At 40.9% G+C, this 20,068-nt stretch overlaps 2 protein-coding genes and 2 long non-coding RNA genes across 19 annotated transcripts in view; 3 read left to right on the top strand and 1 right to left on the bottom strand.

The window, feature by feature from the left end:
• LOC116695586 (unconventional myosin-XVIIIa) overlaps nt 1-13,216 on the top strand; it is a 157,236-nt gene extending 144,020 nt beyond the window's left edge. For 14 of the 16 annotated variants that reach the window (XM_032525935.1, XM_032525936.1, XM_032525943.1 and 11 more), the window contains 3 exons: nt 6,124-6,246; nt 7,364-8,881; nt 10,297-13,216. In XM_032525935.1, the coding sequence (XP_032381826.1) occupies nt 6,124-6,246; nt 7,364-8,873 (1,633 nt within the window). In that variant the 3' untranslated portion in view covers nt 8,874-8,881; nt 10,297-13,216. The remainder of the gene's footprint in view (nt 1-6,123; nt 6,247-7,363; nt 8,882-10,296) is intronic. The other 2 variants (XM_032525938.1, XM_032525941.1) reach the window with 1 other exon arrangement.
• LOC116695664 (uncharacterized) overlaps nt 1-20,068 on the top strand; it is an 813,105-nt gene that overhangs the window by 697,952 nt on the left and 95,085 nt on the right. The gene's annotated exons all lie outside the window — the stretch shown is intronic.
• Nucleotides 2,846-5,585, top strand: LOC116695682 (uncharacterized). Its single transcript, XR_004333532.1, has 2 exons — nt 2,846-5,168; nt 5,199-5,585. It is a non-coding gene; the product is annotated as an uncharacterized LOC116695682 (long non-coding RNA).
• LOC116695626 (peroxisomal sarcosine oxidase) overlaps nt 19,935-20,068 on the bottom strand; it is a 115,457-nt gene continuing 115,323 nt past the window's right edge. Inside the window, exon 10 of the transcript XR_004333504.1 lies at nt 19,935-19,949. The gene's annotated coding sequence lies outside the window, so the exon portion shown is untranslated. The remainder of the gene's footprint in view (nt 19,950-20,068) is intronic.

A 20,068-nucleotide genomic window follows, 5' to 3' on the forward strand; every position in this document is an offset into this window, starting at 1 on the left:
GGGGGGCTGTCTTGAACAGCAGTCTACAACCGAGTCAGCCTCTCGCTTCCTAGGCCATCTAATTATTTCATCAGCCCGCTCTAGGGCTGGATGTGACTGTGGCTCGGTGACTGCCCTCACTGACAGGAGAAAAAAAAGGGTGTGTTCCTCATCAATCTTTGACTCGCACTTACTTAATAATGCAGAACCCTCAATGTCTTACAAAAAGCTGTGACACACACGCAGTGTTAACCTCTGGCTCCCAGCCATCCCAGTGCCCTGTCCGTGTCGAGGGATTACTCATCCGAGCGGGAGAGTGCAGACTTTTGTGTTTTGATTTGTAATGAGCTGTTAGCACTGCCACATTTGAATGAAAAAAAGCTAAGCTTTCCTGGTGTTTGAAGAAGACACAACATGCATTTCTATTTTTGTGAAATATAACTTATGTAGCTGTACATTTGGCAATGTAAATATTAACTCAATTTGTATTAAGCCAGTCCAATACATACAATCCAAAAATGCATTTATCTAATGCTGGAGCGCTTTGGGTTTAAAATATTACTGAAATTATATTGGGGTTTGGCAACAACATAAATACCTGCTCTGTAAATGACATAACTAGTCTTCTCTTGCGAGGACTTGTCAGAGCCCAAAAGGAAGACATTTGTGTTTAAATGTTTAAGCTCCACGAAAGCACCCTGTGTCTGCAGATTTCAGTCAGAATGTTGTTTCTCACATTCCATAACAGAATGTATAACTATTTTGGTAACCCTTACCCCTAACCCTAGGGTTAGGGTTAGGGGGTTAGGGTTAGGGGGTTAGGGGTTAGGGTTAGGGGGTTAGGGTTAAAAGGGTCACTTTTTATGAAGTATTCCAGTAACTAACAGTGCAGCTAATGAAAACATCTCATCAGCTTTAGCTAGCTAACATTGTTAGCAACATTATTTGCACTGGCTGGTTTCCTTTTTATAAAGAATGTTAGCTTCAGCTCGATAACTAGCTGAAAAGGACTAGTTTTATAGTTCTAACAAATTGAAATATTGGATGTAATCAGTTTTCGATTATTTTTTGACTTGCTTATAATATATATTGACTTTAGTCAGTTTACGTGGACGGATAACATGCGTTTGTCTTGTCTTACACCATAGCTTGTTGTATGGTCTTCCATTATCCAACAAGGGAAAACTGCAGGCTAGAAAGCTCATTAACTAGTCAGCTCCATTTGATATTCATGTGACTACAAAACACACCAATCCAAGAAGGATAACATGTTGAAGTGGCAACACTTATTTCCAACATAGAACATAAATTCAAACAATAGAAAATATAAAGACATGAATACAAACTTCTGCAATATATTTTATTATAATTTTTTTTTACATCAAATTACCTAAATCTAACAAAATGGCTTAAGTAAAATTTCAGTAATAACCAGCATTCATGTTACACTAAAACTCTCTACCTCTAATAGTCCCGCTTGCTTTTGCAAGGGCTGATCTACAGTATCTGTAGCACAATAAACAGCTGACAAATGTACCTTTAAATGTCAGTATTGGTCAGTATAGATGCTAAATGTTGTGGTCCGTATTCTTCAATACCAATGCTAGCAATATACTGCCTGTCCTAGTGTTTTGTGCCACTGCTGGCTTAGCTGGCAATCAAACATGTTCTCGGCCTGCCAACTCTGAGGCTTGGAGGATAAAAAAAAAAACATTACCAATGTATCTCCAAAGACCTTCTTTCTAACTTTTAAGTATTATAAAAAGGTCACTCAAAATGCAAATCACTTTGGCCCAGATATTTGGATCCACAAATGGGGATGGCTGTTGTGAGTTCAGTTGGCTTTTACTTTAGATAATATGTGCAATTCATATTGTACTGAACTCACTGCTAACTGCACTGGATGTTTTGCAGCACAGATGAACTGTGTTACCTTGTCATGTGACACTGTGTATGAGAGAGTATGAGTTTTCCAAGTGTATATTTGCTGATGGTCTTGGAGGGGATGCATATGGTTGTCTGTGCTCCAAAGCCACAGGGACTTCACTGGCTCGACAGTTTCATATACAGTGGTGCTCAAAAGTTTACATACACATGCTTTAAGTGACTAAAAGATGAATAAAAAAATCATGTTTTGGAATTTATTTTAATACCTAAATTAAAAATGAGGTAAATCCACCTTTAAGGACACCAATTTTCTTTGTGAATGAATAACGATTGTAAATAAATAAATGTTTCTTATTTAAAATACGGTCATAAGTATACATACCCCTATGTTAAATTCCCATAGAGGCAGGCAGATTTTTATTATTAAAGGCCATTTATTTCCTGGATTCAGGATATTATGCATCCTGATAAAGTTCCCTGTCCTTTAGAATTAAAATAGCCCCACATCCTCACATACTCTTCACCATGCTTAGAGATAGCATGGGATACTTTCTATAAAATCATCTCTCAATGCAAATCAAACCAGGTTTTAGTCTAACTGAAATAAAACCATGCCTATCTCAAAGCATGGTGAAGAGTATGTATGATTGGGGCTATTTAATTCTAAAGGCCAAGGGAACTTTATCAGGATGCATAATATCCTGAATCCAGAAATAACTGGCCTTTAATAAAAAATCTGCCTGCCTCTATGGGAATTTAACATAGGGGTATGTATACTTATGACCCCTGTATTTTAAATAAGAACATTTTTTATTTACAATACTTTATTCATTCACAAAGAAAATTGTGTCCTTAAAGGTTGATTTTACCTCATTTTTTATTTAGGTATAAAATAATTTTCCAAAACATGATTTTTTTATTCCTCTTGTTTAGTCAACTTAAGCATGTGTATGTAAACTTTTGAGCACCACTGTATTGGAGGTAAAACAGTGGTATCTATAAGACCCAGGGACATAGAGGAGCAACGCTAAGCAGAGCATAGCAGGGCGGGAGGATCCATAGAAGCTAATGATGAATGTAATAGTGTGTAACAGAGATGTACAACCAATGGCGGCAGAATGTCACAGACAATTAATGTCTCCTCAGCACTGTGTTTGTTTGCTTCCCCCAGGCTTTCAGCAGGGCTTAACTAATGGTATGCTGGTCAAGGACATAAATTGTGTTTGACACCATGTGTGAAGCGCACAATTACATATTGCCCACAAATGTTTGGCTATAGACCTGAGAGGTATTTCTCCATGTGCTCTGAATGTGTCATGGCAATAATGTTTGTAGATGAGAGTTTTGCAGAATAGAAAATCATCTGCAAAAGAACATCTGCAACGTTTCAAAAAAAGTTCTTACTGAACGTAGCTGCAAAACATTAATTGTCAACATGTTTCATTTATTGTACTCCAATATCTGGTTGTAGCAAGGGAAAGTGTTTTAGTACAAAGTCTGCCCCCTGACCCTAGATTGCCCCCCCATTAAATGGTGTTTATCCAATCTTTTCTGAAAAGTCCAAAGTGCCAAAGACAAAGCCATTTGGCTGTTATATCGTCATAACAGTAGGCAGCACCAAATCCCCAGATTGTGTAATAGTTTTGCATGGCATGTTTTGCAAAGCTAATTACAGCTTAAGAGTCCGTCGCCCTCATCCTTCCTCCCATCCCTCCCTCCTCGTCTCTGACATGAATTCTGCCCCAGCATTACCATCTAAGGTTATTGTATTCCATAAAACCTAGCAGGCTAGGCATTTGGATCTCACTGGGCAAGCCCGTATTTGAAGTCTCCCCTTTGATATTCAGGGAGCTTTTTTCTCTGACTGTTAATGATTTTAATTATAGGTGGTACTGGGACTTTCTAAGCTTTGTGCTGCAGAACATAATGTTTTTTCCTCTCTCTTCCTTGACACGATGGGAGGCTTTCTGAAACAGATGCAGAGATGTTGAGCCACCCCTCTGATGTCTCTGTAGGACTATTAAGCTGTAACAACTTAATTTCACAGCGCCACACAAGCACTGGGCTTTGACGGCACTTAATGAGTATTACGGTCTTTTCATCCGTGTCAAATTTTATGACAAGCCCTCTATTTTACTCCATGGCTCGCAGTGGGTTTGTGAATGTGTAATGATAATTGAGAGGAAAACGGTGCAGTGCCCAGCTGTGTACCAAATCATTCTGTCAAGAACTGAATTTATGAGTGTATGCATATGGCTGTGTTTCTGTGCAGGACTGGTGATGAAAATAATTACCAGGTGAAAGAAAAATCTGGACATTTTCTGCCACTTTGCTGTGCAGTTCAAAGACATTTAGTTTTTGCCAACATATGTTTTCACTGGTTATGGTCTAAAAACAAATAGAAATAGAACATATTCTCACCCACTTTTACAATGTGTTAATCTGGTGTTGGTGGTTTCAGTCTAATCTTTATGAGCTACATGCAAGTATATCCCGATGAGGGCTGTTTAGACGGAATTATTGCAGAAATACAAGCATAAACCAGCAAGTGAGAAAGTGTGCTACACAGCTTTTACAAGTTTTACAAGAAAGTATTTGCTAGACACATAAAAACATTTGTACAATGTCCAGCGAGCGGCACTTCCTCGAAGTGAATGGGTTGATTTGTTTATGAACTAATATAGTGGTACTCCAATAAAACTCAATAAAAATCTCAATACCATTCACCTAAGTTTCCATTTTTATTACACACATACATATTCCCTTATACCTATGCATTTTAGCAAAAATGCATCATCAATACAACTCCACAAGAGTAGTATCCTCAAACACCAAATCCTATTCTGAAGCTACATTTAATCGAACACATTTGTGAATGCAAATGTAGAAAAGATGCACACAACTTCAACACAGTTGGATAGTTTAAGGCCCTAATTATTAATGAATTGTAAACTAAAACATACTCACAATACAAGGTAGGCTTGAGGAAACCCAACAAAACATGTCTAAGAGATGATTTAATGTGCAGGTGCAATGTTCTTTGGTATTACTTTGAAACTGCATTGCATATCATTGCTTTTATTGTGGCAACAGAAGGCTACGTTCACACATACTCAGGTGGTCCAGCGAAAAAACGCTACTCTTTCTATTCATTCTTTATTTTACATAGGGGTAAAAGGGGGAACTGATCAAGTTTGTTTTTCCAAAACGCATCAGTATAAGAAAATGAAATGTTGAATTGAGGCCATAGTATTGAGATTGCTTTTGTGTTTTTGGAGTGCCACTATGTCAGTTCATAAGTTGTGCAATGTCTTTGAGAGAATTAGTTTGAGCTTGAAGACTACAAATCTATAACAGAAATTCTGCGCTACAAACTGCAGGCATAGAGGGTGTGAGGGTCTAATGAAAGAGGAAGTGTAGGATCCATTGATCTTGGGGTTTGAGATGTATCAAGATAGCTCCCGGATATCAATCTGCTACACTTTCACCAAATTATTCAACCACTTACTTTAAAAAGATTTATTACACAAACCACAATTCATATTCACTTTTTTCCTTACTTTCAAATAAGTAATTTAAATAACAAAGCTGTGGACTTGTAAACCATTCAGCTTGGATGGTTGATTGGTATGCAATGTAAAAGTGTCTAGAAGAGATGCTTCTTTCCAAGATCTCAGCAATACATTTGGTGTGTATTATCAAATCAAACAGAAGTGATAGCCAAAATTATTAAAAATAAAAGCCAGTTTGTGAAGAATAAACCAAAGTTCCTGTTATTCAAGCGCTATCGTTAGATTTTGTTCCTGTCATGGTGCTTCTACGGCACTTGCAAGAGTAATGATAGAATGTTTGTTGGATGCCTGAGTGCCAGCTAACCGCAGGGCCAAGATAGCACTCCTCTAACAGTGACAACAGGAAGAAGTTGCTGTGTTGTGTTTACATCTATACAACCTCTCGTAGGCATGTTTGTGTGCTTACTGGGGCTCCTTGAGCATGTGCTGTCTTTTATCCAGAATAAATGTCACAATCCTTGTTTGCTTTCACACTTACACTTCCAGTCTGTCCTTTGTGCTCTGCCTCCACAGCTACAGAGAAATACAGGAACAATTTTACCACTGTTGACTCTCCTTACACACTAACATTGCTTTTACCTTATTTTCTCCTCTCTGAATGGCCACAATTGACTTTTTTTATTCATAACTTACTTTGGTATCTCATCTCTCCTAACTTGTTGTCCTACCTCTGACTCGTCACCAGTCCGGGGGATTCAGACACAGACTCGGAGGTGGAGGATCGTGTAGATGGGGTGAAGTCCTGGTTGTCTAAAAGCAAAGGTTCTGCCAAGAACCTCTCAGATGACGGCAGCCTCAAGAGCTCCAGGTCAGTACAAAGGCTGCGGCTATTACTACTACTACAGCAATAGTTAGTAAGCAGTCCACCTACATTTTTGACTGCTTTTGCACTCTGTGATGTAATGATTTACATGATTCGACCCAGAAGAAATAAAGCAGTCGGAGCGGGGTACGTGGCTGAAATGAGGAGGCTGCTACTACTTAAATGTATTTCAAGCTGCTTTGTCTTTATTGTCGCCCACTCTGTGAAAAGGGAACTTTTTTTTTCTAAAAACAATCCACCTCCGTGGTAGATTTATCGACATGCCCAATGGCCAGCTGGCATAGTCTACCTGAGCCGCTTGCTGAGATTAATGAATGTGTCTGCCAGCTGACAGCTTCGATTGCCCCAGATTTGTCTCCTTACCAGAAGATTTAACTTCCCTCCCCCAGTTGAGCCACTCCCAACTTTTAAAACTTTTGAGTTTTTAAGTCTCCCTTAGTTGCATTTCCCCACAGACAAACAATGACTGATTCACCGAGCTAGCTAACACTGTCCCTTGTAGTAGCTTAAAGTTCAATTGACTTTAATGGCCATTTGCACAGGTACACAAGTACATTGGCAAGAAACAAAATAGCAAATAGTCTCTTTTCTCTAAGCTGTAGCTGTCTAGCAGTAGAATGCTATTCTTGCCTCTCAAATTCTCAATAATTTGTAATAGGTTTTCCAGATGTATCGTTTATGTTCCTGCTTTTTAGCTAAATTACTATACGAATGTTTTGTTGCCATAATACATGTGGCCAAAACATTTAAATTGCTTTAAAGTTAGTTTGTAGTGGGCGGAAGCCGTGATGATTCCCATTCTTATCATTACTGTGGCCTCATCTGTCCTTGGTGGGCGATACAATGATGTTGGTGTCTTAACATTTCAGTGCAGGAAAAAAAAACCTTGTTAGTCAGTTGTCTCTAGTTGCACTCTCCTTAAACTCCTCTTTTTCATTGCTGTGCTCTCATTTGGCTACATTTCATGACATTTCTGTTATATTTGTCAAGTTTCATTCTTTTGTTTATTTTCTTCCTTCACTCACCTCCACTTGACCCACTTTGTCATTTTTGCTTCCACTGTCTTCATTCCTCTGTCCTTTCCATTGTTGCTTCTTTCTAGATTTGCTGTAAATGTAGACGCAAAGGAAGGGAAAGAGTGGCAAGAGGGTAAGGAATGGAAAGAAGTTAATAAAGAGGGCAAAGAGGTAGATCCAAGCAGGCCGATGTCAGTGATGAGCTCGCTCAGCTACAGAAAACGCTCCAACCTTGATTCCATCGGTGGCAAAGGGGGTGCCCTCTTGAGGGGGCTGAAGGAGAGTGCAGAGTCCGAAGACGCTCTATCCTTCCATAAGGCTAAACCCAAAAACCCAGATTTTCAGCACGACACCTACTCAGTCAGCTCCAGGAGGAAGTCCCAGGCAGGGGATGACATGAATGACAGAGAATCCGTCATCTCCCAGGCCTATTCAGAGGCCAACAGCCGAGCCAGGAAAGGTATGGACAGCCGCTGGGGGGACTTTGACAAAGAATCAGTCATTTCATACCCTGCACCAAGTCGAGCGTCCACACGTCTTGGGTTGAGCCCAGAGAATGATGCCAAGTCTACCATCAGCTTAGATCTGTCAAGCCCACTTGGACGCCGCCAAAGCACCTCACGCTTAGATGAGGACAGAGGCAGGCGGTTGCTGTATGGCAGCAGTCCCAGCAGCCCTTGCTTTAGCAGACGGTCTGGAGGACGCAGTCCTGGAAGTGTTAGCCGAGCTGATTCCCATATGTCGCTGGGACGCAGCTGCCGCCTGAGCGAGTTTGACGTTGATATGGATGATAGTCGCAGTGTGGCCTTCACCGAGAGGTCAGCGTACAGTCCTCACTCGTCCACTGGCCGCAGTATCTCCATGCCACCACCACGGGCCCGATCATCGACTTCTGATAATGACCCGATTGATACCTTGGATATCAAACCAGTCAGTCATCGTAACTACCTCGACCCTGACCTGGAGAAAGCCATCAATGAGGTGCTGAATTTCAAGCCGATCAAATTCAAGCGGAGGAGCTTGGAAGACTCAGAAGGTGAAGAAGAAAAATCCAAGAATGAGAAGGACAACAGCAAAAGTATCGAAACTGGAGACGGACCTCGCCCTGCTAGCAGTCTTAGACGCTCTGCGTCGGCAGTGGACTGCATGAGAGCGTCCCGCAGCGGCAGCAGCTGCAGCAGTCGCCATCGCAGCAAGAGCAAAGGTAAGAGCAAGAAGAAGAAGAGAAGCCACAGCTCCGAGTCTGACAGCTCAGGAGACAACCGTCGTCACAGCAGCAGCTCCAAGAGCAGGTCCAAGAAGTCCAAGAAAAAGTCCAAGAAGAGGGACAAATCTTCATCATCCTCCTCGTCTTCATCCTCTTCGGATTCCGAGTCGGACTCTGAGTCAGAGTCTAGCTCCGGGGCTTCCACCATTTCTTACAGAAGCTCCAGCAGTGTGAAGAGGGCACCTGTTCGAAAGGTGTCCAGCCCAGAAGATGAAGAAGAAGCTAGGCCACAGAGTGAGAGCCAAAGACACCCAAAGGACGATAAGAAGAGGAAGAAGAAAGTGGACAGCCTGGTGATGAAGTACCTGTACCGGCCGGACAGTGACTGAGGCAGGCAGTAGGTGTTTGCCTGAGACGGACTTACCTTGTTTTTGAAGCATGATGTGACCTAACCAATGAAATTGGATCCCACTCTTATCAAGCAGCGCATGAATTGTTGCCCATTCAGTCTGACGGCGATTAGACTTTTACAGTTTAGAATGCTAATATTCTAATTTTCAGGTTGCATTTTGCATTGATGTGTTTTAGGCATGCTAACAATTTGTGTTCTTTACTACTGCACCTTTTCAGTTTCAAGCCAAACATTAGTGACCACAACCTCTTTTTCTGTCTTTCACTAGTTTAGTGAGGCTTTCATTGAGGACTCTTTGGGAGCTGGGGTATTGTGAATCTTTTCACACCAGTAAGTGCAGTTGGTGAGAAGCTGCACTCCACATGAATGTTAACTCAGCCTTGAATCACTTCGAGATGTTGACTCAAGTAGAACTTTATTTTTCCCCAGAGGGGCAATTGGTTGGGCACTTTGATTTACAGCCCCAGAAAGGTAAAACTAACAGGAGTCAAATAAGAGAGGCCAAAATAAATTTCTCCTTCCAGCCTTATAACTGCAGGTATAATTAGACTCTGAACATTGATTTACACCAACTCGAAAATTCATTTGAGATGCACTGTAACAAACCCTTTGAAGTATTGACGCCATTTGAATGTAAGATAATGCTAAATGTAGACTGGTATAGGGATTGAATTTTTAATTATTTAAGTAATAATGATTATTGTAGATAATGAAAAAAATATTTGAATTATGTTTACAGGTTTAGGTTTCTATTTTAATATAGCTGATTGACTTTACAACTCTAACATTTTGAGAGGAGTCACATGTGTCACAGTGCTCTGTATTTGGTAGAAATGGCTTTGATTTAGTCCTAACCCTGATAACACAAAACAGTTCTGCATTGGTTGTACCACATTGCATGAGTTTTTGTGCCCACTGTTTGCAGGCTAACCTCACAACATGGTTAAATGTACAGATAGCGTGTGGTGGCTGTGATAGCTTAACACGCTGTAACACAAGAAGACAAAACAGACAAAACGCAGGCAAACAAAGACATGCATTTAGAAAACACAAGCAAATGGGGAAGAATTCCCAAATAGACAAATACAGAAACAATGCAACAAAACCAAAAACTCTTGGGGTCACTAAAAACTAATGAACTAGTAGATAAATGCTAGTTGTGCTAATATATCCAATAACATCAGAACCACACTGCTCATTTACAACTTAATTTAAAAGTGTCTGACTTCATCAAACCACGTGTTTGGGCTTTTGGTGTCCCCTGGAAATTTGTTCCGATGATGATATCTACATTTGCTTGTGTTTTTTTTCATTGCAGTGCATTGAGCTCTCTTAGACAGTACTGTTCGCTCACTTTTTCGATAATAACATCATCTGCTACTTGTTGTTTCCTGCTCCAGCCCCCCTGGCCGGAGACACTGCTTTGATAGATCTGATGAAGAGGAGGAGGAAGAAGAAAAAGAAGAAGGAGGGGCAACCCAGGGCTCTTACTACGCCCGATAAAGACGTGGCAGCCAAATGAAAGACGACGGCGGCGCTGTCAGCATCCACCCTCGTTACACCGTGGCAGATTGTCTGGCATGCAAAGTTGACCACAACTGTGGCCAGCTGGACACAACCACACAGTTAATAACCCACACCCTGCAGGGAAACGTGTTCCAAACACTCAGTCGCAGCTTCCTATGGCAGTTCCTCACAGGGTTTGGTCATAGTTTGACAAACTGTATAGTGTAACCTGACTGCACACACAGCTGCTCCGTTATTAACCACTTGACTTTGCTGGTTGCATGCACGCAGCTGTTTGGCTTGAGCAGCCACCCTGTTTGGTTGGAACTGAGCCAAAGAACGTGAGGTTGCAATGATAATAGATTTTTTCAGCCTCTCTCTTTGTCTTTGTCACTCTTCCTCTCTTCTTTACATATAGTACACCACAATGATATGTATTGCCATAGTACAATGTATTGCCAAAAAGCATTTGTTCAAGTATGTGTGCACACTGTTTTTACTTATTGCCTATTGATGCTGAGTCTTGACAAAAGTCCCAGCCTTTTCTTTCTTTTTTTTCCTTCTCGTCCTTCTTTCCATTTCGGGACAAGTGCCATTTGATTAAAGTGGGCTCCTCTGCAGCTTTCTTCTCTGCAGCTGTGGCATTTCATGAACTGCTACGCTGTAAACCGAGGACTCTCATCATCGTCATCTGCTCGCTCTTTGTTTGCCTGAAAAGTTTTTCTGCCTTTTGCTGGCTAATGATCTCTTCCTCACAGGGGAGGAGGGTTGCACCACTAACTGTGCCGCCATGAAAAGCAAAGCCTTTTTTTCCCATTAAACTCTTTTGTTTTTGAGGTTTGATAGATTTGTTTTGCAGAGCAAAAAAAAAAAATTAAAGCAAATTTATTTCCATGAGTTTTGAGCTTCCCTCTACAAAAGGCCTCGTCTTATGTATAATATGACTTGGTTTGAGCACTTGCCAGAATTCTTTAGTAATGAAGACACTCTGTCCTTGTGCTTGCCGTCTACACGTCGTCTGTGTTTACATTGAAGTTTGATGTGCTTTCTTTTTTCCACGGGGAATGTACTTAACTTTGGGCGGCGGCCATTTGTATTGTATCCTCAACCAGCATGTTCAAGGAAAGAATTGCTGTTATTCTATATTTTTCACAACAGAAAACATGGAAGGACGGAAACCAACGATGTGTTTCTTGACCTTTGGGAAAACTATGTTTAAATAAATACTCAAAGCTCAAAAGTCATCTTAAAAAGCTTTTTGGAGCTTTCACTTACATCTTTTAGTCTTCTTCAGTGAATGGAGCCGGCTCGAGTGTCATCACAGCTTTTAGCAGCTGTAGCTGATGGTGGTGGATGGTGCCACACCGCACACAGGACCCAAATGCTTCTACACGTCTCAGATGGATTTTTGTTGGGATAATTCATTAAGCATAGTTATACTGCGTTCGGATTTCCGGGTTTGGACTTCAGAGAACCACCGAATTCCCCGAGTTCAAGATCCAACATGGCTGCCCCGTGCATCAACAGCAGTGAAAGCTGTAGGAACATACAGTTTATTAGCACTTTTTTGTTATTTGTGTCTCACTAAATCAGTCGTACACACTCCAACTTCAATCTGTGGACATGTTGCTACGCTGTTTGTATACACAAAACAGCATACTGCGTTTTTATCAACTTGTATAGCTAACAATGGCTAACCTGGCTAGAGCTAATGAACAATGATAATCTGACTTGTAAATGGAAGTGAATGGCCATTCCCAGCTTCGGCTTCTGAGTTCAGAGGTAAATGAAATGCACTATTAGCTAGTTTTCTCCATTTTGCGCTAGCGACATCAGCACATGAGAAAATTAGCTTAGTTTATAGTTAGGGCAACACTAAGAATATATCATCAGCAACAGATCCCTACAGATTAAATATTAGACTTGTTTTCCTATGTCCTGCAAATTTTAAATAAACGGTGACCAGTGCTCAGCCAGTAGGCTCTAATGTTGTCCGGAGGAGGTCTTGTCAGTGGAGCAGTTTATGTGTCATAATTCACCAAAGTGGAATGGGAATCCTGCTGGCAGATCCACTGGTTGCAGCAATTCCCTTCAAATGAATTGACTTTCTAGGATGCGTGTCTTTTCATGATATTAGAAAAATGTAGAATATCAGCAGCCTTCTCCTGTAAAGCCTTTTTGTGTACATTAACTGTAACTTCATTAACTGGACACACGACAGCCTGTATGACGAATACTGTGAAATCATGTCCATTGTCTTTGAGGCCTGTTTGTTTGTCAGGTTGTTCTCTTCTTTTTTTAACCCAATGATGCCTCGAAACAGCAAGAAAATAGTAACTTGTATTTTCATGGTTGCTCAAGTGTGACATCTCACCCTTTGGTCATCTGACTGCTCTCTACCGAGCAGCGTTAAGATCTGTTTGAAAGCCATTTAGAGTCCAGAAGAGCTTGACATGGCGAATAGGGTCTGGGAAGAATGTGCGGATGTTCCTGATTGTGGGAGAAGTCGGGTGTTATTCTACTATACATGCTTTAGACTCGTGTCTTCATTTTTATTCTCTATGCAGTCAAGACAAGTGTGGAAATGTGTTTTTTGACCTTATTGACCCTGATAAAAGTGTCTGGCTTCAGCAGAAAACAATAGAGCAGGCATAATGCTGACTGCACAGCGTATTTATATATAAATATGTGTATGATTGATGCTAGCATTGAAAATAGTTCATGTTTATTTTCATTATTGAACAAATTGACCACTTGTTATACATTTTGCATTACAGTTTAATATATTGTAAATAAATGATGGTGATTGTTTAAGACCGTTTAAAGACTGCATTTGTCTGAGTTAAAGTGTTTTTTCTGCTGTGTGTCTGCGGGTCATGTTTCTCCATTTTCACTTCAACATGCACTTTTGCACATGCAGATAAAACAAAGGGAAATGAATGCCAGCCTAAAGGGTCACAAAACCCACTGGTTTAGTTACTTCCTTAGTTTTTTGTCATTTAAGTGACATTTTGCGCTTGAAAGCTGAGCTAAAAGAACTAGCTCAGTAGAAATCAACACATTCAGCTAGAGGCAGCAAGGTTTCTGTTGAAAAGAAATCCAGTTCACATTGTTTTTTTTTAGTTTAGTTTCAACACGTAAAAAAATAAAAGACAAATAAGGACAGGATGTACATTTCAGCAGAAGCAAGAAAACCCAACAAAAACAAAATCCTCAATCACATCTTTCAAAATTGTTGTAAAAGAAGAAGTTAAAAATAACTTCTGGTCCCACCCCCTTTTTCTACTTTTGTACTTATAAACAAACTATTTAATTCTTCACTTCTTTATAAACTGTATGTATACATAAAAATACATGCATATGCTTACATGCACATATACACATACATACATACATACATATGGTTATTTTTTTCCAGCTATCACTATTAAATCAAACCAAACAACCTATCCCAACATGATGCTGAAGGTGATTCAAAGTGCTTTCATTTTTTAAAAGCACACATCAAAGTCATGTGACAAGAACTTGTGGATGACTCCTGTGGTTATGTTCATAGATGAAATTACTATCAAGTGGGTGCCTGGATAGCTCAGTTGGTAGAGCGGGCGCCAAGACGTAGAGGTTTACTCCTCAGTGCAGCGGGCCAGGGTTTGGTTCTGACCTGCAGCCCTTTCCTGCATTTCATTTCTTCAGCTGTCCTGTCAATAAAGGCCCAAAATGCCCAAAAGATTATCTTTAAAAACAACATTTACAGGGGTTGGGGGTGATTGCTTGTCACAGCTCATAAAATCATGTGATAAATGAGGTAAGTTCTCTCTTAAAGACTTCATGTAGGATGGAAGGGAACGTTTAAAGCAACTTCTCTGGGCTCTGCTTCCTTTGAGAGCAGCTTTTAGCCATGCTAGCAGTGTGGCTCTTTGGATGGATATGTCGTTCCAATGCTTCAAACTGAAATACCTCAACTATTGAACGGATTGCAAGTACAGACGTTCATGGTCCCTAGAGGATTTAGACATGATGATCCCCTGGACATTTGTGTTTTTGACCAAAATGTCTACTACTCCTAGCCGATAGATTGCAATGACATGTGGTTCAGACATTCATGTCCCCTCAGGATCATTTGCGATATGTTATGTAATCCTTTGTCTTTTCATCTAGCGCCTTCATCAACTCAGAATATTAATTTCTTCGAACCTTGGTTTATAAGCCAATACTTGCAAAACCAACGGCATCCCATCAGCCTCAGCTGGACTTTATGTCCAGCTGCTAATCAGCAAATAGTTAGCATCTCACACACTAAACCGACATGGTAAGCATCATGCCTTATGAACAGCAGCATGGTTACATTGGCATTGTGATCATGTTAGCGTTAGTGGTGGAAGAAGTATTCAAATCCTTTACTTTAGTAAAAGTATGTAAGTGTCATCTTGAAAACCTACTTAAAGTATTAAAAGTAAAGAAAAGTCTTCCCATTTTAGAAACTGGAAAGGATCTAAACAGTTGTGTCTAATTATTTCAGCTGGATTTGCATTGTTGGGTAAACATGTGTTTTGTGTGCAAAAGTCTTGTGCCCTATCTTGCACCCGGCGCAGCGCGACACCAACACCGGCTTTGCTATTTTAACACCGACGCAGTTGTTCATTTTCCATGTGCCTAAATCGTTTACATAGCAAATGCACCTGCGCCCATCTTCGCGCCCATGGCGCTGATCTTAAGGCCAGGACACACCAACCCAATAATCGGCTGTCGGACAGTCTGACGAGGTCGGTGACTCAAGTCTGTTTGGTGTGTTCCGTGCCGTTGTCCGTCGGCCTTCATTTTGGCCAACCTGACTTGCTGGGGCGGACGGCAAGTGGTCGGACTCAAATCTGATTGGTGGAGTGCTGAACGGCTCTCAAAATCTGACAAAAATCTTTTAAACTGACCTTTGTCAATCTGAAATGAAGACAGATACAGCAACTGCATGGCCTATTTCTCTCTTAAAATGTCTTCAGAAACACATTTTGGTGAAATATTTTCAATAAATATGAGATGGTATTCCAAAGGAGCCGCCATGACAGTCTTGCTTTAAAATTCCGAACGACGGACTAGGAGCTTTGCAAAGATTTTTATATCAACGTTAAACAGGCTCAGAGGTTGATAGCTAGAACACTCTGTCGGATCTATATCCTTTTTCAGGAGTAACAAAATTAAAGCTGTATTAACATCCCTTGAGAATTCACCCTTTTCAATAGAGACATTAATCATGTCAAGAAGGAAAGGGCCCAACTGTTCCCAAAAAGATACATAAAATTCAGGGGGAATCCCAACCAATCCTGGTGATTTTCCTTTTTGCATACTCTGTGCTGACAGTTTTAATTCTTCAATAGTAATCATTATGATGAAGTTAGCTGAATCCTCTGCTGATAACTAAGGCAAGTCAAGCTGATTTAACCAGCTGTCACAGGTTGGAACAAAATGTCTGAATTTATTTATTTCGACATTGTCAGTTCCAGTACCATCTGAAGATTTAATAGCGGGAATATCTGCAAAATAATCACTGGACCTTAATCTTGTAGCGAGAAGGTGACTAGGTCTTTCAGGATGTTGTTTATTTCTTTCTTGACTAATAATTGTTCTCAGTAAAATTAGTTTGTAACAATGAGTCCAATCTGGTGAATTCTGCTTCAAGGTTTTGCAGTTTCAGTGATGTAACTTCACGTGCATTAGAGCAGAAAAGTATTGTATTGCTCCTAATAAAACCTTTTTTTGCATCCCACAATATCCTAGGGTCTTCTACAGAGCCAACTTTAATGTCTGCAAGTATCTGGAATCCTGCTATTAACTGAGTGATGAAGGATTCATTTTTCAGTAAAGAAGTACTGAAGCGCAATCTAACTGCACGTTGAGACAATTGGACAATTGTGGTGGTGCAAAGGACCCTTTTATGGTCAGACAATGCCATTAGGAATAACACCACTTTATCACTTGAATGAAATAATTGAGGGGATGCAAAAAGAAAATCTATTCTGGAAAAAGATTTATGTCTACCTGAGAAAAAGGAATAATCCTTACAGGTGGGATTAACTGCACACCAAATATCTATTAAGCCCCAAGCTGCTGGCCCATGATCTTTGCATTCGACCGATCAATGTTTAGGTCCCACACAGCATTAAAGTCTGCACCAACAACAAAGAATAGTCCATTAACTCCAGCATTTCATTGGTGAGCATACCATAGAAACTGCCATCAAAAACTTTCGGCGCATAAGCTGACACAAGGACAATTTTCATTAAACAACTACTCTACTCTACTACAATTCTGCTTGTATTGTCTGACCAACAGGATAAACCTTTAAGCAGAATATTCCGTTTGATAATAATGGCTACTCCTTTTGTTTTTGAACCTGCCGAGAAAGCAGCTGTATAATAGAATGTGTTGGCTAAATGGCCGGTATCAGTCTGTAGCAAATGCGTCTCCTGTAACAACGCAATGTCAACATTTCTCTTTTTAAGTAGGGTCAGGGTGCTGACTCGCTTGTGAGGGGCCTTCAGACCTCCACAGTTCCACTCAAAAAATGTAAGATCAACCATTATCAAAAAAGCTGCTTTCTAAATGAAAGTAGATGTGGAAAAGTATCATGCTACTGCCTTTCACTTCATTAAATCCTAACAATAGTGCATCCAAAATTAAGTCCCAAAACAGAAAGAGACAAGACAGTGACACACCAGGGAAGGCAAGAGGAGGGGGGGGGGGATATAGCCAGAAGTCTAACACTCAAAATAGGTCTGTGATCAAGATTTGACACCAGGCAGTATCAAGTAACAGCAGCCCATAGTTACCTGGTTGCAACAGCAACTGGTTCCACTAAATTGACTTTGAAATAAAGGCATTTCTTGTCTACAAAAATAGGAAATAAAAAACACAAAATAGCAAGCACATTGGAAAAAAACCTCTAACCCAGAAGTTGCCTTATTAACCTCTGGAGCGTAGGCTTTATTAAACAGGACAGATAATTTAAGTCATTGATAACAGTCTGTTATCATATTAGAAAACAATACAATAAAACTAGGACACAACAAGAGATTAAGACAAACGAAGAGCCCGTGTTCAGGCAGTTGTTTTAATCCTGATGTTCATCCACGGCGCTCTCCGTGACAGAATCCGAGGCGCCGGCTCGCGTAGTCTTCAGAATCCTTAGCGGAGGTGAAAGCCCTGTACTGGGAGCCATCCTTGATCTTCAGTGTTGCTGGGTAAAGCAGGAAAAAATCAAGACCCTTGACTTGTGCTGAGTCCATGGTTTGATAGAAGGCTTGGCGCCGCGTGACTGTGACGTTGCTGTAGTCCAAGGAAAGCGAATCTTTCTGCCCCCGAACCATGGGCGGAAATTTCCAGGCAGCCTGTAGGATCGCCTGCCTGGATGTGTAGCGGAGCACGTTGGAAATCACCGTGCGATTAGTAGTGGTGTTTTTCTTTGGGCTATCACTGTAAATTCGGGGGGTTCTCATAATCTCGATCTGAGCATCTGCCAGTTTCGGGAGCCACTTAGGCAGGGAACGCGACAGATACTGAATAGCATCAGCACCTTCTAGCCCCTCTTTTATCCCAACGATGCGGATGTTGCATCTTCGGTTTCTGTCGTCTCCAGCTCTTGAAAAACATGGCCATGACTGTCAAGAATACTTAATTTGCTTTCCACATAGTTTTTGGATTGTCCACATCAGATCTGATAGAGCCAATGTGCTGTATTTATATAGCACTTTTCCAGTCTTAACGACTACTCAAAGCGCTTTTACATCTACAGGATACATTCACCATTCACACACATTCATACACTGTGGCCGAGGCTGCCGTACAAGGTGCCACCTGCTCATCAGATAAACACTCACACACATTCACACTCCGATGCGCAGCACCGGGGGCAACTCAGGGTTCAGTGTCTTGCCCAAGGACACTTTGACATGGGACTGCAGGGCCAGGGATTGAACCCCCAACCTTACAATTGGCAAACAACCGCTCTACCACTGAGCCACAACCACAATCTGGTTTAAATGACTCTATCTAGCACAGAGTGATAGAATACTGGAGTTGGAACCATACAACACAACTATTTCGCAAAATTGGGCCAGGAGCTAAACCTTAAGCCGTCATCGCTGTCGAGCCGATCACGTGACTCTAGTGAAAAGAAAATGTGTGTGCTCTTCACAGAAAATGAGCCAACGCCAATAAGTTCAAGTTAGAAGAAATTATAAATTGCATACATTTTCTTTTAGCAAACAATGAAAACGGGTACAACAGACCCAAAGAACACACAAGGATTAATTACCTTGATGGCACCAATATGACTCCAATCCACTACCGGTTTATTGGACAATAACTAAAGAGCCCTACAGTTCCAGATGGCCTGTGTATTGCAACCAAACAACAGCATGGCAGATTTGGCATTGCTCGAAGACTTAGCAAGAACACCTTAATCTCACAATCACTGAAGCATGTCCCCCCCATTTTTCCAATTAATGATTGTTCATCAAGGGCTCCTTTAAAAGGCTGGAATATCCATTGATTGATTGACATGTACCTTATTAGGACAAATATGGGACGGCCTTGGGAGGAGCGCATAAGATAACGCACGTCCATATTCATAAGAGTCTGTGCAGGTGTGCGCCGCATAGTGTTCATCAGAATGTTTTTACGTAACATTCTGACTTTGTGGTACACAAAATCTTTCAGAATAGAATCTACGCAGAGTTTTAGAAATGAGGCCCCAGGTTTTCATAGTTTCATTGTTATTTTAACAGTGCATTAGTAAAAGGTGCCTAGACTCGCACACACGCAGGGAATGTCAACAGCACACACACATGCAAAAGATTAAGATAAAAATATTACAGTGCAAATCTGCCATCAGAATAGCAAAACGCCAATGTACAAATGCGCCTGGTTTTTAAAGGGAACGGGAGATGACACTCTGATTGGTTTATTGCATGTTATGCCCAAAACACATCTATGAATTAATAACGACACTAAGTACAACCCTTTTAACCATGCGCCTGGCGCACAGACCCTTTTTTCCACCTTCAAACTAGTAAAAGTGGATTTGGACACGCCCTAAATGCACATGAGTCATGCGCTTCACGCCGTCTGCCTAGATTGCTGAAATAGAGCCCATGATGTGTAAAGTAACTAGTAAATAAAGCTGTCACATGGATTAAATATAGACTATTTTTCTCTGGAATGTAGCGGAGTAGTAGAAAGTAGAAAGTGGCACTCATTTGTACTTCAGTAAAAGTACCTTAACATTTGGACTTAAATACACTGAGTAATATGAGTAAATTGACTTAGTTACATTCCACCACTGGTTAACATGCTGAAATAATTATTTATCTCATTTCCCCAGTGTGCCAGAGTCCAGCCTCAGAGCTGCCAGCCTGGCTGTAGACTCTGGAGTTTTAGGAACTCTTCCTGTGCCGCAGAGGGAGGAGAGGATGTAGTAGCCGCACTGACAATCCAGCACTGCTATCTGACAATCCAGCACTGCTATATTGGGCCAAGATCTTTGTGCTGTGCAACACTGCAGTACACAGGGTCATTTCCCATCCACTATGTGTTGAACCTCTGTTGAACACAGCATCGTTGGAAATCAATGCAACCAGTTCTATTTGTTATAGTGTACCGAGCACCTGGTCCATA

Source organism: Etheostoma spectabile, chromosome 9, assembly GCF_008692095.1.
Source record: "Etheostoma spectabile isolate EspeVRDwgs_2016 chromosome 9, UIUC_Espe_1.0, whole genome shotgun sequence".
Lineage (NCBI taxonomy): Eukaryota > Metazoa > Chordata > Actinopteri > Perciformes > Percidae > Etheostoma > Etheostoma spectabile.